This window comes from Phasianus colchicus, chromosome 6 (assembly GCF_987193195.1).
Source record: "Phasianus colchicus chromosome 6, bPhaCol1.hap1.1, whole genome shotgun sequence".
NCBI lineage: Eukaryota > Metazoa > Chordata > Aves > Galliformes > Phasianidae > Phasianus > Phasianus colchicus.
This window is the reverse complement of record NC_143441.1, coordinates 22,778,008-22,796,596: the sequence shown is the minus strand read 5'-3', so window position 1 is coordinate 22,796,596 and position 18,589 is coordinate 22,778,008. Positions and strand designations below refer to the sequence as shown.

The 18,589-nt window shown below is 37.9% G+C and overlaps 1 protein-coding gene across 3 annotated transcripts in view; it reads right to left on the bottom strand.

Annotated features, from left to right (window-relative positions):
• Window positions 1-3,546: 3,546 nt before the first annotated feature.
• The window catches only part of HYCC1 (hyccin PI4KA lipid kinase complex subunit 1), a 36,903-nt gene continuing 21,860 nt past the window's right edge, over window positions 3,547-18,589 (bottom strand). For 2 of the 3 annotated variants that reach the window (XM_090142678.1, XM_031590092.2), the window contains exons 5-12: window positions 18,330-18,509; window positions 17,366-17,446; window positions 16,852-16,967; window positions 16,436-16,531; window positions 14,691-14,807; window positions 13,871-13,958; window positions 12,625-12,784; window positions 3,547-6,565 (exon numbers count right to left, since the gene is read on the bottom strand). In XM_090142678.1, the coding sequence (XP_089998804.1) occupies window positions 6,009-6,565; window positions 12,625-12,784; window positions 13,871-13,958; window positions 14,691-14,807; window positions 16,436-16,531; window positions 16,852-16,967; window positions 17,366-17,446; window positions 18,330-18,509 (1,395 nt within the window). In that variant the 3' untranslated portion in view covers window positions 3,547-6,008. Of the gene's footprint in view, window positions 6,566-7,413; window positions 7,709-12,624; window positions 12,785-13,870; window positions 13,959-14,690; window positions 14,808-16,435; window positions 16,532-16,851; window positions 16,968-17,365; window positions 17,447-18,329; window positions 18,510-18,589 lie in introns of all 3 variants that reach the window. The other variant, XM_031590095.2, reaches the window with a different exon arrangement.

Below are 18,589 nucleotides of genomic sequence, written 5' to 3'. Positions count from 1 at the left end.
TATGAACAAATGCCATTCCAAATACTCAATGCTTGTGCTACCCGCAGGTTCCCCTCCCACTCCACAATGCCCCACAAAGAGGCTCTCTGTTATATTCCCCCCCTCCCCTCCCCCAGCTAAGAGCTGTGCTTTGGAAGTACCACTATTTTCTTTTGTACTTCCTGCCACGTTTTGGGAAAAAGAGATTTAAATTCTCTTCCACTAATCAGTAACTCTTCCTACTTGAAACCACATTAAGAGTCCATCCTAAGCATTCCCTTTCACTCACTGTCACTGAAATAGCAAGTCTTACTCTCTCTTAGGACAGACACAGCCGCAAGCTCAACCCCTACACCTCAGAAAGCAAAATTCCTGGCTGGGAATCCCTAGCTAGGTCCTTGCCAACCAAGCGAACTGTTAAGAATCTGAGATTTCCTTTCTCATCCGTTCACACAAAGGTAATTTGTATTTTGACCATTTGAATCAACAGGTTAAAGATTTGGGATTAAAAAAAGGAAAATGAACATTGTTCCCAAAACATAAGATTCTCACATCTGCCATTTAGACAAGCTCTTCCATTCACGCAGGTTCCTCCACAGCGTTGCACCAAAGACCACATTTGTAAGGTAAATTAAGGAACTTTGTACAAAATGCAACCCCATACCTGCAAACAGACTTTGTCTGCTTGGAGACAGGGAGGCCATCCTGGAGGGCAGTGGAACCCAGCAGAGCTGGGGGCTCCTCCAGGTTCACAAACCAGCCCATCCCAACACACAGGAAGTCAAGCAGAGCCAGCAGGCCTGTATGCACAGACATGGGGCTCTCGGTTCTACTTACCTGTGAAAAGGAAGCACACAAGAGGTGGAAGCAGGAGAGCAAGAAGGATTACATAGAGACCCTTTGAGCATGCACAGGTAGGGCTAGGAAATCCAGTCTTCATGCCAGGGGCAGTGCGAGGGGCAGTGAGCACAGAACCAAAGTGCACGTGGCTTTGAGCAATCTGACCTGGCTGACTCCACTTGAGGCAGAAGAGGTGGATGAGATGATCTCTAGCCTCAGCCACGCTGTGATTTTTCTGAAAAAGGAACCCAAGCACTACTTCTGTACTGTCAAAGCTGGGGGAGTGATACACTTTCTGGCTGAGCAGCACAAAAAACACCACACCACTTGTAGAGCCAGTTGCATTAGCTCCACTTCCAGGGTTTTACAAACATATCAATCCCAAGAGACTTCTTACAACTGACCTCCAGGATTGCTGGTGCTTCAAACACAGAAATAGTGAGAACTGCTGAATAGAAGATCTAATGAAAATATAGAGCAGGTGTGTATCAAAATGCTGCTATATTAATGTTATCACAGAGCTGCCCAAACAGTGCCACATCAGCGACAAGGATGGCCGTTTCTGGCCACAGCTCACTTGCAGGCACCTGAGGGTCAGCACTTCTCAGCCAGGTGGGATGGGGACTTGCCTGCTTTCATAGAGCCCATGCTCTATGCAGGACAGCTGTTTAGCATATTGAAAGTAATGAAGACAACCTTACCTTCTACACACGTATAATGAAAAAGCTGAATATGTTACAGTGTACTTCAACAAAGCCTGGAAACAAAAAGGTGATTTTTCCTGCTGTATTAAGTATTTATGAAAGCATGCAACTTCAAAATCCACCAGCTTATTTTACTGGCTGAAGTATCAAACACTAAACAAGTCAAGCCTTTAGTTGATACAATAGGAATGTAAATTTTCTTGTACAATTCAGAAAACACTGTAGGAAGGTTAAAACCTTTACTAAAAGCAAAACATCACCCAGCAAACCAAAAACTGAGGAAGTGTGGCATGTTTGGACTCAAACTCTCAGGTGAAGAAGCATCCAGCTACAATCATCCTGCTGGTTTCAGTGGACACCGTGAAATGCACATCTAGTTTGCTGCTTTAGAATTACACAATTATACAGAATTATACTTGCATATATATGCAGCAATGTAAGGCTCAAACACTGAGAAAAGTTGTCAAATAATAGTATGTCAAAAAATCAGTAAAGGATAAATCAAATCAGTTAGAAATTTCTAAAATCCTCATAGACTGCAGACCTACTGAGAAGGGTGGCAAAAAGTTCTGTATTTTTGTACTCATCAAATCTGTTGGGTATTCAAGACAATTCAGTGGCACTTTACTTCCTTCAGAGAACCCACTGCAGTTCTAGATCAAGTGCTTGGAGCTCGTACAATTTTTGCACAAGTGCTATAGATTTTCTAAACAAAAACAATTCTACTCAGCTTTTAAGAGTTTTGAAAATGTTGCTGTTCAAAGTTGTCATTGGAAACAGTTTCCTCTGATTCAAAACAATGAGGTCAGTTGTAAATGTCAGCATTCAACAACTTCTGTCATTATAATTTGAGATGATTCACTCCTACATAACATTTTTTCCCCTGCAGAATGTTGCAACTATGTATGACATTTGGAGTGCATTCATTAGAACTACCTACAATTGGGTAGACTACAATATGTAACAATAGAATATCCTGAAAATAGGGGAAAAAACTGCTGCTTTAGTATACACACACAAAAAAAGAACTGCTTCTTTAATATACTTCTCTTTTGTCAGTCTAAAATGATCAGATAATGCTCCAAAACCCGAGGCTTTCAACATTTTAGAAGTAACAACAATGAATTAATAGCTTTGTTTCTGGTCCCACCTTCCCTCCAATTCTGCATTGGAAGCAGTGCAACACATCTTCTGGAACACACTGCAGACATTCAGACAACAAATAGTTCTGCCTTCTCTCCCCCACTGCATTTTTGCATACTTTCGAAGAAAGGAAAGCAGCACAGCTGGAAGTTATATTATCAGTAAAGAAATTGTTGAGACTCTCTCAACATCAAGGAGTGACGTCTGTTCACAAAGACATGCTTATTGTCTATGTCATTCCAGAGACTTAAGCATACGTACTTACAAAGACACATGTATGGAAGCAGCAGCCTCTGGTACCAAGAAACTTTCCCTTCATTTTCTAAAGGAAGCATGAAGACTCACGTAATCTTAGGGCCACGAAGATGATCAGGGGACTGGAGCACCTCCCCTATGAGGACAGACTGAGGGAGCTGAGCTTGTTCAGCCTGGAGAAAAGGCAGCTGCGGGGTGACCTCATTGCAGCCTTTCAGTACCTAAAGGGAGCCTACGAACAGGAGGGGAATCAACTCTTTGAAAGGGTAGATAACTGCAGGACGAGGGGAAATGGTTTTAAGTTGAGGGAGGGGAGATTTAGGTTGGATGTTGGAGGGAAATTCTTTACAGAGAGAGTGGTGAGGTACTGGAACAGGCTGCCCATAGAGGTTGTGGATGCCCTGTCCCTGGAAATGCTCAAGGCCAGATTGGATGGGGCCCTGGGCAGCCTGGTCTAGCATTAAATGGGGAGGTTGGTGGCCCTGCATGTGGCAGGGGGTTTGGAGATTCATGATCCTTGAGGTCCCTTCCAACCCTGGCCATTCTGTGATTCTGTGACCTTGGTTGTATCAATGTGAGTTTCTGTTTCAGGTTCAAGTTAGAATCATTATTTGTATAAAATAAAAGGATAAACTAACTTTATTGACTTAACAGCATGCCAATCATGTTATGTACCTACACTCAATGGCATTTTAGATGCTTCAGAACTGGCATGACTTGCAGCTGAGGTGGCTACATCTCCCAAATATTAGGGATACCTTAGACATAAACACCCAGTTTGAAACACTATCTACTCTGATGGTAACTGAAACAGTTATGAATTAAATGAACCCAAACCAAGAGAATTACATGGTAGTTCTAGTTCCTCAGTGCTAACTCATAATCAGCGCAGTCACATTTGCCAAATGCAATTTTATCCACCTATTCTAGTTTTTATTTCAATTTTAATTACTGTGTTTCCATGATATTGTTATATACAACCCCGCAAGAGGAAATCCGGTGGCAGCTGGGAGTACTGCAGGTTATTTTTCATCATATCCAACACAAACGTCAAGGAAAGGAAGAACTCTACATTCAGTATGTGTTGTGCAGTTCTCCAGCTGCCTGAAAAACCCTTCTATTACCTCACTCTGTTGTTACACTTATGTTAGTCCAGATATTGGTCAGTGTGAAACAAACACATGAGTATTTCAACAAAGTCTGATAAAAAAAAGAAACAGTAAAAATACAGGCAAATTTTCTGCCATATGAAGTATTTACAAAGGCATATAATTTCAAAAACTACCAGTTTATTTTACTGGCCAAAGTATTAAACACTAAACAAGACAAGTCTGTAGTTTGTACAACAGGAATGTAAATTTTCATGTACAATTCAGAAGACATTTCACTGTGAGAAGGTGAAATACTACATTGCTAAAACAAAACAGTTTTTCAACAAACTGAAGAACATGAATGAGAAAGCGTGGTACATTCATTTACACTCAGACTCAGCTGAAGTCAAACACCCATAGGCTGCTGCAGCTACTTCAACAAGTTGAAGGAATATTATGAAATGCGCACGACTAGTTTGCTGTCTTAGAAGTAGAATCATACAACTAACCCCCTATCAGCTACGTCTTCTCATCTCTTTTCATTAATTAATCAACTATAAACCTGAATAACATTAGCTGTTTAAATGTTACTTGTGCTTCAGTTTAAGTTAAAAAGGGACACCAACATTCACATCTAGGCAGATCAGAAAGTCTACCAGAATGTTAATGTTAGTGCTTGAGTCTGTTCCGAGGTCCTTCTATGTCCTTGACAACAAAGGATCACTAGCTGCAGAAATCAGGACTGCTGGGAATGACCAGCCATTAGATCCTCACCCCGATTCCACACGCACCATGATTAGCTGTCTATCAGATCATCATTGCCACTGATTTTTTGCTTCTCCAGATTTCCACATAAACCATTTTAATGTTTATTTTTAATTAAAGCCCGAAGCTTATAAAAATTGGTATCAAACAAGGTCACCGTACAGGTCAGGTAACTTAGAACACCTTGACAATTTCTAACTAGAAAAATAATAGATACAAAACACTAGCAATTACATTGCTAGTTATATTTACATTGTAATTTCCCTTTGTGCTTCCAAGTTTCCAAAAGTACACATCCTTTGGTACTATTAGTCTCAAGTAACAAGTTCGTGGTAAATGCAGTTACACTCCTGAATTGTTTGATTCATGCAAAGGGCTCATCCCTTATTTTCTACATGATACCTCCACATAAGCACATCTCTTCCTCATAAATAATACAAATACTGATGACAGCAACTCTTCCATGAGAAGTTTTGTGCTCAACATTTAAGAAACTGAAAGGAATACAGAGTCAGTCACACTTGTCTGAAAAGTGACTATTACAGTCGGTGATAAGAACTGCCATCCACACGTACTGCTACCATGTGACATTTGGCCCAGTTTCAAAGATTCATATATAAAACAAAATGCATCTTTACCTCAGATACTTGTAGGCGTACAGAAGTATGAATACTGCAGTGTATACTAACAAAAACCACCATAACATCAAACATAACTGATGCTTCTAGTTTTAACCTTACGTATAAGTATACCTTCCTCATAACTCACAGAAGAGCACTTATATTCTTACAGTGCCATTCCCAAATGTTATACTCGTGCTGCAAGGCTCCTCTTAAAAGAGATACTTGCAGTTTAAAGTATGCTAAGCAGTAGTGAATAGTAGAATCTGGGATAGAGGATCTCTCTGTTCCCATATAGTGCATTCGTAAAAAGCCAGACATCTTGGTCAGTAGCTGAACAAACAATATTTGTTAATTTGGTAAAGATGTAAACTGCATGAAGTCATAAACAACTGGAGGATAAATGCAGGAAGTCAGAGAGGAACTTTCTGACCTATTAGAAGCTGATGCAGAATAATTAGAACTCTATTTACCACTACCGTCAAATGTGAGCAGAATAAGAATTTACAGGTTGGAGAGTTAAGAAAGTAACATAGGACGTATTAGGAGCTTAAGGTACAGTACCAATACCTGCATAAAACCCCATATTTCATTTTGCCAATGTAATGATATCAATCTGTTGACAAAGTTATGCTAATACTAGGAGGTCGCTGTTGATTAGGTTGTTTGCTTAATACTGGGAGGTCTGTTCTTTCTGTTCCATAGATAAGCTTTTCCTCCTGGAGACTGCAAGCTGAGAACCTGTTTGCCTCTGTACCAGATACACCTCCACGATTATTTGCAACTGTGACACCACTGACCTGTTCAAAGGATTTACTAAAAACAGTCGTGGTAGTTCTGGCCAAACTATGGCTACCAGGTTTAGGCAGGGACTGGCTTGTTGTCAGTGTCAGTCTCTTCAAAGAGACAAGCTCTAGGTTCTCACTCAGGGCTCTCTGAGTTTGCTTTCGTGACAAGTGTTCTCTACAAGTCTCTCCTTCTTTTTCTCTTCCTGCAGCTTTGCTTCCTCCAGATCTTCGTTGGCTCTTCCCTAAAAGGTTCTTACTGCTCGTGTTGCTGCTGTTAGATAAGGCAGACTGACTTGTGCTAGAAGCAGCCCTAGAGTAAAACCCTTCATCAGTTTCAGATACTTCTATCAGTTCTTCTTCAATTCCTAAATCTGTATTTCCTGTGTGGTAAAAAAAAAGAAAAAAATAATTAACATTTGCCTTTTTCATCTATTGACTTTATGCATTACTAGACTTTGATATTTACAAGCATGAAGCCATAAAGCAACAGCATAGAGAATAGAAGACCAAAACTTACCTATTACATTTTGTAATCAAGAATCATTAGAATATAAAATTCCAGCAAATAATGCTGCGTTTAACTAGATCAAAAAGCATGCCTAAAATTTCATTCTGTAGTGATTTCGATTAAAAAAAAAAATGCAGTATTGTTAATTCATGCAGATTAGAAACAGATTAGAAGATACCACACAAAAGTGCAAATCTCATTTTGAGCAAGTGCTCCAAGACAAGTTTTTGCAAAGCTCAGAAATTATAAATGATCTGTGATCAATGTCCCAGAAAACCCAGTATGGCAGCGGTTCATTCAGCAACCCAAGAGTGCTTTAGTACTGAAAGGTCACCTTCTGCACTATAGGTCACATGGCATGAGCTGGAAACTCATGCACAGTGGAACATGAAATCTCCAGTATACCACAACAAGTGGAATTTGGAATATTTTAGGTATACAGGGAGACAATTTTCACTTCCATTTTGATTGATTCTTCATAGTGTTCATCACTGGATTTTGTAAATCCAACAAATATGCTCAGGAAATTCAAGGAAATGTTGAGTCTCACAGCATACAGTCTCCAGATTAAAAATATCTGCTTGTAAGTATGTTGTCATTGTCCATGGCACAGACAAAGCTGTGTGCAGTACATGCATTTGTGTTATTACACATGCAATATATTAATTGCATACTTCAATTCTTCAAACATGCAGCAGTGATCCTTTCAATCAGTGGTACCTTAGAGTGCAGCTACAAGTGGTCTGCTAAAACTGCACTCTGCCAGATGAGTTTATTCCATCCTCCATCATTTTTCTTACAGATTTTTGCCTCCTGATTTCTGGCATGCATTTGCTGTCAGTTCTAGGATCTGTAGCTGTTTCCTGTACTCCCTGTATATGCTGAGCATCATTCTCTGCTAGTGCTCTGCTCTTTTCCCCATTCCCGGTTTTCTCTCCAGACACATTTGTGACACTAATTTCAGGTATGATAAAGTTGCCCATTTCAGTAGCATCACTACCATTCTCTGCTTGTTCTAGAATTAAAGATGGATAAGGAAAAAAAAGACAAAAATGATGCCTGAAACAAAACATGGAACAAAAAACAATAGAAACAGATGATTAAAGCATTATGAATTTAAGCAGATGTTCACACATTAACCTCTTGTTAATCAGTAATATTAGTGAGTATGAAATTCTCTTCTTAAATAGTGAGAGTCTATCTTCCAATGATCATCCTTCACCCACATACTGGGAAGTCCCACATTCAACATTTCAGTTTTGAAACACTATTTTATCTGGAGGAGATCCTCCCCCTGCTCCCACCCTGAGGATCCCTGTGCAGGCACAGTGCATTCCCAGGCAGCATGCTGCAGCCCTTGGCTCTCTGCTATCACCACTGCTGTCTGCATTCATCACAGAAGAGAAGTCAGTCCCAGACAAAGAAAGATATTCTGACAGGAATGGACATCACCATCCCTCAATTAAGAAACTATCCCTGCTTTTACCTGTCATCATTTGTTACCTTGATTCTTTCTAACTGACTAGTCAGCTACTTATGGAAGTACTTATGGAAGTGTCCATTTAACAAGTTGCACTAGCCAATGGAAATGGAATTAATAGCTGCTGTCATTAGCCACTGATTTCCTAATATTTGTCAAGAAACAAATTAAAAGTTGCAATTATTCTTCCTTCTAAGAGGTCATCCCTTCCACAGAGTTCTTTTATCAGTAACACAGAAACAGTTGCAACTGAGCACCGTGAACTGCAGCTATATTAGAATACCATTATATACAGCACTTTTTCTAGGAACACATGAGCAGAAAATTAGTGAGGAGACCATGACTCACTCATTGGTTTCAATGGTCTCATTACACAGGGGTGGGGTAGCTGTGCCTCTCCTACAGTTCCTACCCCCTGTCAGTGCCACCAGAGGCACCTTATTTCAGCAGAGCTACTTCCCAGGATCCAATGAACTCCACATGCACAAGTCTATTCTAGAAACTTCATTTACAGCTCGGAAACCAGGCTGAGGAGAGGGCAGAGAACAGAGCCTGCAGTCAGTCCCTTCTCCACTAAGAGCAGAAAAGCATTAACAAACAGCTGCTCCAGAGAAAGGAGATTCAGAACGCACCAAGTCCACAGCATAGCAGAGACTGGAGGAAAAGAAGAAGAACTTTCTACATCACACATTTGGTGATAATAGCAATAATTAATTATTGCGGTTTAGTGATGTGCATTTCTAAATGTAATGTCCTATTGTGTATCAACACTTTACCATCGCTGCTGCATTCCCACAGCTGTGTAACTACTACAGTTAAAATAAAAATAGGTCTTAGCATAATCACGTTTAGTCTTCTAGTTAAGTTCTCTTAACTATTTTCTGATAAAGGGGAATGTACCTTCCTGAGTTTAACACTGAACTACAGGAGGAAATTAATAAAAATAGACTGTTAACATTATAGTACCTACTGTCCTGTGGCAGCAACACGATCCATGTCTCCTACAGCAGCACTCCATACTTCTACCTTAATTTTATATATGTATATATATATACATACAGATATATATCTGTATGTATGTATATTTAAGAACACCTAAAACAAACCTTCAGGTTCATAGCATTTGGCTTTTGAAGATAATACTGCTTCAAACTGGACAACACTACAGGTCTGCCCTTTGAAGAAGATCTCAATATCCCATGCACAAGGCAATGTAGCAAAAGAGAAACAAAGTGCAAAACTGGCCTTATAGACAAAACTGAATAGTTACACTGATTTGAAAGGTAACAGAGATATGCTGTAGCATTTGTAGGAAACACATTTGAGTTTTTCCCAACAGCTCTTTGTGAAGAAGTTGGAGAGATCTCAGATTTAGATTACTAAGAAAAGCATTGCTAGCAGATGCCTTTTTTTTTTTTTGCCCTAGCTTCTGTAAATAACATTTCAGTGTTTATAAGGTACATAAACTGCGTGATTTCTCTGCTTTGCCTCTATTTGTGAATGGAAACATGGATGCCACTCAAACCATTGTTTTTTTAAACACTAACACAGAGGCATGAAAAACTAACATTAGATCAAATTCCCTTTAAGCTGTAGGACTCAAGTCAAGCCAACCCAATGCAGTAGCTCCAAGTAATCTGTCGGTAAGTGGTGGCTAATATCAATTAGCTCTAAATCCTATTAATGAGTGAGTAATGGGTCCATTTTGCAAATGACTTTTGCACTTAGTACCTCTGTCAGAAGCCCAAATCAAGGATACCAACTTGAATTAAAAACAAAAGTCCTTCTCAGTAACAAGAATTACAATCTTGTTAAGTATCACAACAAATTTACAAATTAAGTTGATCTTTTCCCAAAAGAGACTTCAATCTACAGTTCTAACAGAAGCTAGCAAGACACAGTGTCCCAGAACTTCATAAATAAACTGTTATTTTTAATAAAATAACAATAAAAACAACCCATGTGCTTCTCAATCAGAAATGTGATCAGCTGAGATTCTTTCGTTTTTTATTCTGTACAAATAGACAGATCTAAAATTGTTGCCCTTGCAGCCTAAGGGATATTTTGCTTTATGAGTTCTCGTGGTCCACATAATGCATAAGAAAGTACCTCTCAGCTGCCTCCTCTAGCTTCCGAATCTATTTGTGTAACTCATTTTGTATCAAACACAAAAGTAAAATCTCTGAATTGATTCTTTCCTTCTCTCTGTGGCAGAGAGCAGTGGGTCAAGGAGGTACAAGGTTTTTCGGCCTATTTCTACCAGCTCCAGTATTCATTTTAATTCAAACAAGCATCTGTAAGCTTCATTATTCTTTCTGTACACCTACCCTGAAGATCTATTCCACATCTTTCATAGGGGATTGTGGGACACTGAATTTTATGAGGAATTGTGAAATCTGGAGACATTTCATTCTGATTTTAAAGGCTTCTGTTCCAATCATAAACAACAGGGTTTTTTGTTTTGTTTTAGAATTTTCTAATGAAGTTTTTGAGTAGCTTAGCTCAAGTGCTACATATTTGAAACACTTGCCGTATAAACCAAAAAGATTTTGCTGATCAGTCAGAAATACAGTCCTTCTTTACAAATCCTTCTTTAAATCCTGTACCACTAGACCAATACAAAGTTTTTTCAATAACCCAAATAGAAAGATGACAAGAGTTTGGTAGTGGAAGTCCTCAGTGTTCCTTGATCTTCAGTCCTTGTCCTAAATACTCACTACTTCTCACTTCTGTCATACTAACTAGATTACCACTGTTTGTCTTTTCCTGCTCTCTTCCCCCCATTTCTACAAATCCTACTTGTATTCTTACTTCCCTTCCACCTTACTGCTATCGGTTACAGTGAACATTTGTCCCACCACTGGTTCTTGACTTTCTCTCAGTATTGGACCTCCAAGAAGAAATATTTGTAAAAACTTTCACATTCTTGTATTTGCTGAAAAAGTTGAATTTCCATTAGGATAATTTTATATTTCATTTTCTTCTGTAAATGCAAGAGCAAAGAAAACTTTGTTTTAACACTTCTAATTCTTCTGAATGAGTAAACACTCAGTATCCCTGATCTGTATTCCCATTTATTTTGAAAATAACAGCAAAACTGCCAAGCTTTAGAGGACGTCTGCATTTAGAAGCCATTATTATACAGTATCCTGACACCAGGTCAATATTCCCTCCTCAAAAATTTTAAGCAGGAAGAAAGGAAAATAAACAATAAAAGCTAAAATGTTCCTTAGCAGTCTTGAAATCTCAGAAATGATCTACACTCATACTACTGAACCACACTCATATCAAAGACACTAATGTTCAGCTCCTCGTCTTTGCCTACCAGTTTAATAAATCAAGCATTTTATTTAAATGAAAAGAACTTTAACTATTTTAAACTTCCTTCCTCACATTCAAAAGCTTACTACTGGAACTAACACCAGCATGTCTCATCACTGTTCAGAAATCTTTATTGTTATTTTTAAGCCCTCTTTTATCAGAATATTTATAATCTTCAACAGCTACCTGAAATATCCCCACGTGGAACATTGTTGTTCTTGTGGTTTTTTAGTAACACAGATCTTTGCAATAATTTTTTGAACTGAACTTTATATATACTACAAAAAAGTTCATATAGCACACATCATATAAAAATCATCATGATACTGTTTTAAAGTCTTTATTTAGCCTATTAAAAGAACACTTATCTACACTGACTCCTCCCTTTCATCAGAATTACAAACACAGCACAGCAAGCCACTGGAAGTTTTGATCTCTTGTTCAGCAGCTCTTCCCCCACCTGAATCTGGTAGAGAAAGTGGAATACATTGATTGTCCTTTTGCAGTATATTCAGCACCATTTTTTTCTACTCCTCAGCATTGACATGTGCTTCACTTTGTTGAAGCTCTTATACTATTTCACCTCAAAAGTAATAATTTACCCCCTCTAGCCTTAAATATTGTTTTTATTTAGATAACTTAAAACAAATGAAGCACTGTAGCATATTTATTAAATATCTGCTTTGCTTCAGGTATCATACACTACTTATCAGAAAAGAACAGGAACATAAATCTCTTGAAAGAATTAAAAACGTTGTACAGCAGCCTTTAACAAAAAGGTGTTTCATTAAAAGAAAAAAAATAGGATTGAGGAAATAGAGAATACACTTTCTGATCTACTAAGTTTCTCATTTACCAGTTATCAAACTACCAGCCACTTGCTTATCAGCAGCAGCAGAACAGCACCAATGTCCAACTATGACATGTTTCATCTAGTATATAGCATCTTTGCACTGTTCCAGACCCACATTAATAATGTAAGTTTAAGAGAAATCATATAATTTTAAGAATAAATGTACAGTGTCAGTTCACTAAAGGCATTCTCATTAACAATGACAATGCACACAGACAAAACCCTATTCTAAACAGGTGTAAGAAGCTAAGAAACCATTGCAAATTGTGCCTCTTACCGTGTCTTTTCCATCTGTGCCCTCGGATAGACATGCTAGTCACAGCATTTCTTGATATCCTGGATGAAGTAGGTGTAATTTCAACCTGAATGCATTTTGTACCTTCTTTATTAGACTTCATGGCACCCTGAGGCAGTGAAGCTTTTATTGCATTAGCAACCTGGAGCAAGGAAAAATGCAGTTAAGGTTTGTATCAGGAATGGTGTGGTAAGCAGGACTAGGGAAGTAATCATGGCCCTGTACTCAGCACTGGTGAGGCCTCACCTCGAGTACTGTGTTCAGTTTTGGGCATTACAAAACAAAAAAGGACACTGAGGTGGTGGAGCAGGTCCAAAGAAGGGCAACAAGGCTTGTGAAGGGCTTAGAGAATATGCCCTACAAGGAGCAACTGAAGGAACTGGGGCTGTTTAGTCTGAGGCAGAGGAGGCTGAGGGGAGACCTCATTCTTTTCTTCCAATATCTGAAAGGTGCTGGTCTCCCCACTGGTGACAGGACAAGAGGAAATGGCCACAAGTTGTGTCAGGGGAGGTTTAGGCTGGATATCAGGAAACAACTTCTTCACAGAAAGGGTTATTAAGCACTGGAATAGGCTCCCCAAGGAAGTGGTTGAGTCACAATTCCTGGATGTGTTTAAAAACCATTTGGATGTGGTGCTCAGGGACATGATCTAGCAGAAGGTTGTTAGAGTTAGGGTAGAATGGTTACATTGCAGTTGGACTTTAAGGTCTTTTCCAACCTGAGCAATTCTATGATTCTATGAAGTTTTTAACATGAAGGTTGAAATTTTAGAAAATAATTATGTCACTACTAAGGATCCTTAGTAGTCCATAAAGGTTATTGCATACAACTCCAATTTAAGGTCAAGTAAGCACACTAGCATTTTGCACAAGTTATAAAGAATGTGTGGTGCAATTAGCTTTTAGAATTAATTTGTATTAAGATCTGTCACTATTTAAAGCAGAGTCTTCAGTTTAATGACTATATGACTTAACATTAACTCCAGAGTGCTTCTGCACTATCATTACACTTTCAAGTCTTAGAAGTGTTCTACTGTAAACCACTTATTCATTTGGGAAGATGATAAAATAACTAAGCACACTGAAAATGTGTGTATATATCCTTACAGATCTAGCTACTCAAACAAGCAAGACACATAGACCTCCCGAGATATAGGTTCCTCACGTGATGTTCACTGAAAGTATTTACTGAACTAAAAACTCAAAAAATGTTGGACTACATCACCTACCAGCAGAGGTTCAGGATACAGTTCCAGCTGTGCTCTATACAAAATGTCATCCATAGCTTTACGAGCCAGATCCCATTCTCCATTATAACTGCAAAGTTAAACATATACTTAATAGTAAGCACCTTTATCAATGGATGAACCTTCCTGGTCATGACTTTCAAGAAATTAGTTTCCCTTGGGAGCTCAACTGAGAGTTAAACTACTTGTGCTTATTATCAGTAAGCCTGCTACTTAAAAATTTTGTTCTGAATTAGTGCATATGGAGGCACTAGTTTTATTTTCATTGAACACTCTGAGCAGTTTAAAAGTAACATTGCTAGTTATTGATCAGCTAGTAATAAAATATTCTGAAATTCCAATAGGATGGTCTTAATATTAAACCACCTTTTGAATACCCCCATGTTACTAGCTTCTGATTATTTCAGTTAATGAAAGAGCTTTACGCATCAACACGACTATCAAAGAGTGGATGACACTCAACATTTTAGAGAAAGAATGCTAAGGCTTTTTTCCTTAACTAGATTGATGTCAAAAATGTGGACATCAGGCAAAAGTTGGAAAAGGTTTTTCGGTTATTTTTTCACACCATCAGTTATGACTGTTAAGTGTTATTCTAGCCTTCATTCCCCAGTATCACACAGGTAATGTCATCTAACAAGTTGGTGAACTGTGTTCTAATCCTGAAGTCTTCATTGCTACACCCAGCATCTGTCCATTAGAAAATAAAACAGTTCAAAAGTAGCATGCCTAAATGAACATATAAGTTAAGCTAGTGCTTCTTTATTTTGTGTGAATATTAAAGAAAAAAACTCTCACTTACAAGGCATAATAAATCCCTGTTAGCATTTGCACCATGAATTCAGATGAAACTGGAATCCTGCTGTTTACTCCCTTATACTTTCTCACTTGTTGGCGAGGATATCCACAGACACAAATTCTAAAGAAATAATGCATTTGTCACTAGTAAATAATGAAGAACCACCTTTGTATAGAACACCACTAAAATAGATGTTTGGTGTGTGTTTTAACAACAGTAGACCCAAGGACAGTGTTCAATACTGAATAACACTCAACAACTGAGTGCTAAAGCAGATTATTTCTCAATATGGAAGAAGGGTATGCCCTCTACTGGCAGTGTTCAATCCTTCAAAATAAAGATACCCTAGATGGTAACGTTACATTTATACCACAGTTGAACATTCAAAACTGCCATTAAAGTCATTCTCAATTAAAAGTATTTACTGCAGGGTAGACAAAAATATTAATGGTATTTGAGGAAATGAAGCAGAAAAAAAAAGTATGAAACTAGCACACAAATTTCAAGCAAAGAGACTAAGAATCATATTTTAAAAAATCATTCTAAACTCCAGTAGAAGTCAGCACTTGAATTTAATTCTGATCCAAATTCCACATCAGATTTTGTAGTCCAAAGATTCTGGAAATCAAAGATATTGTGTAGTTAAATATTCAATTTATTAACTATTACTTCCAGACTTAGGCAGACTTAAGGAATGACCTTCTATGACATTAATCAAAGAATTTCCTTCTTCATAGCACAGAAAGTTTCTATTTCAGAAAGCTTCAATTCTTCAGCTTCATTACTATCAGAGAGCTCCTAAAACACTTCTTTAAAACTCATTTATGGCCCCCAGCAAAAAACAGATTAAGGTTGTATTGCTTCTTAATGTTCAAATTACAGCTGTTACAGAGCTTTTGGACTCTTTTTTTTTTTTTTTAATGAGTAACAACTTTGCCACTAACTTACTATGCTTTTTTTCTTCTCTATTCTGCAGTGCATCTTCTGCTAAGACTAATTCAAAACAGAACAAAACAAGAAAAAACAAGTACCCATTACTCATTTGTTTTTCTGGATGTTTCTGTTTGTTTACTTGTATGAGGAATCTAGAACCTCAGAGCTACTAGAGGTAAACAGCTGCTCTGGGTCTCCTCGGCTGCCTGGGTTAACAAGAATGCTCTAATTTCTTTGATTCAGTGTCAACTTCCAAAATTCCAGAGAGACAAGTTCACTAGCAGCTCTTTCTCTTTAAAAAAAAAAAAAGAGATAAAAAAAGATAAATGCCTTTGTCTTTTTAGTTGTTGTTATACCAGATTTAGGGAATATGCAAAACATCTGTAGGAACGAGCATATTTCTAGCTTTAGTAACTACTATATTTTCAATTGAGTTTCAACTTGTACAGCATCCAAATGTTTAGTAAGCATGCAGTGCAAAGTTAACCAAGATTTTAGAAAACATTTCTGAATTACTTGGATAAAAAACCTAAAACTACTTCAATAAAAACATAATTCCTTGGATTTGACTTCTTACTCCAGTTTACAGCACTGCTTATAAACCAGGTCATTGCTTCTCCAATTCTGAGATCTCAGTCCACAGTTAATTTAGAGATACTTTAAGTAATGCAGCTATAAGCACTTAAAAAAAAAAAATCAAGTTTACAAGCAACTTTTGGGAATGAAAGGACTTTTTTTGTTATTGTTTGCTAAGTTCAAACAAATTGCATTTCAACTTGATAACATTTCAAGTATAATCAACCCACAGAAGTTACCTTGAGCAAATCTGACACAATGACTGAAGAGAAATTGCAGGCATGTAGCTTAAGGCAGCATTGTAGCAGAGCAGAAGGAAAGTCAACACTTCAAACCTGGAGTTTACAGAAAACAACAGAGTATATTACCAATTTTACGTTTGTTTGGTTTTTTTTTAACAAGTAAAACTGTTTCACAGAGAAATTTCAAGGGTTACTTGAACAAACATGGTTTAATTCAATAAGATTATTGATCAATGACTTGGGACTGCAAGCCTTTCCTTTTCCTATGCATCCTGCATCTAAATTTAACATACGTAGAAAAACAAATGTAAGAAAAACCAGCACACACTCATGCACCTTCTGTCTATAATCATTAAAAATTCCTAGAAGATTCTTAAACGATTATCAAGATAAATCCTATTATACAATTTCACCTGTTCTGTGCTGTCAACATCTCCCTCTGAGGATGAGGTCCACTGTACACAACCCTGGACAGACCATGCTGGGATAAAGCTCCTTCAGTAAGAGCCATGGAGCCAATACTGGAAGGCTACGGGGTAAAAAGAAAAAAATTAAAACACATCCAACCTGAAGTCTTGCTACAATGCAAGTAAAAATAGACGAGAGATCAGCATCATCATATTTCTACATCAATTTTATCTGAATGCCTAGATACCTTAGACTTAAGAAATCACTTCACAGCAGATAAAATATAAGGTTTCAGAACAGGAAAAAAAAAAAGTTGGTACATGCATATCACTGAGTTACGACTACTGAGTCTTCAAAAGGCCCCAAAGACCAGTTAGCAGCAAAGAGTAGACTGAGAAACGTGTTACAAGGTCATGCAAAATGCAAAGACTAATTTTCACTTTCATTCTTCACTCACAGGCCCCAAAATCACACTGCCTTTCACAATCAGTGCAACTTTATGGTGTAAGTGTCACTTACTTCATGATATACTGAAGGTTTGGACAAAGATGGAATAGTGAAACTCAGCACTTTGCTGTGTCCTTCTTTGTCAACTATCTCCTGAAAAAGGCAGAAGACAACAAGACACCAAGGGTTATACTGTCTGTTCTACAGAAACCAGACAGAAGATAACTTCCTGTAGTGTATCACTGGAGTGGAACACTGGCAGGCCTCTCACATCTGTAAGTTAGCAGAAAGCTAATGAGTTAGGCAAACAAACAACAAAAAAGGGACCACATATCACAGAAGAGCACTGAAGTACTCTGGATCAAAACAACTTCTGAAGCAGTCCTTACCAAAACCACAAGCCTTTAATTTTAAATTTCAGCAGCAAATTTCACTTATCCAGAGGCAGAGATTAGAAAGGAGTTTCAGCAAAGCCTTTCCTAGCATAGACTAATTGCATTTTGCCTGTAACAGCTAAAATATGATTCTTTTCAAGGTTCCCTCAGAATTCTGTTTTTCAAAGGATTAATTTAACAGCAAACAGTATATTTTCATGCAAAACATACAAAAAAGTCAAGGTTATTACAAAATGAAAGACTTTTATTTTCTCAAGAGTGAGCAATCTGTTCAACAATCAAGTACTAAGAATTTGTTGAAAGTGCCTTTATGCATGATCTCTAGTCAAGATGGTCAGAATACCACAGAAAGCATAGGCAACAACTTCAAATGTAGCACCTACAAAGGCTCTCAAGCAAAATGCAAATTTAATTGCCATACCAAGAATTAATGAAAGCAAGAACGGAAGAGGAACCCTTTTCACGTTCACATTACAGATTTCCAACTTGAACATAAATTTAGAGAGAAAAGTACGACACTCAATCACTTGTTTTCAGTTCTGAAATAAGAGAGCTTACCCGTTCTCCATAAACACTTTACAGTATCCCCTTAAGAGGACACAAATATTTTTAGACCTGAATAATTAGGTGTAAATACAAACCAAGTTATACACTCCTAGAAGAAGGGCTTCTATACATCCACTGCTCTGCAAATCTCTGCTGGCTGAGACAGCAAGGTAGCACCACATCAGTTCGGGCAGAAACTGCAGTGTGAATCGTAGTAATTGCTCCTCACCACTGCGATAGAACTCAAAGAGCTGATGGCAGACTGGCTCCAGAAGCTGAAATTACAATGAGGTTACAATTGTTAATGAGTAAAAAAATTACAAGAAACTGCAACTTTGTGTAGAAACATAACCAG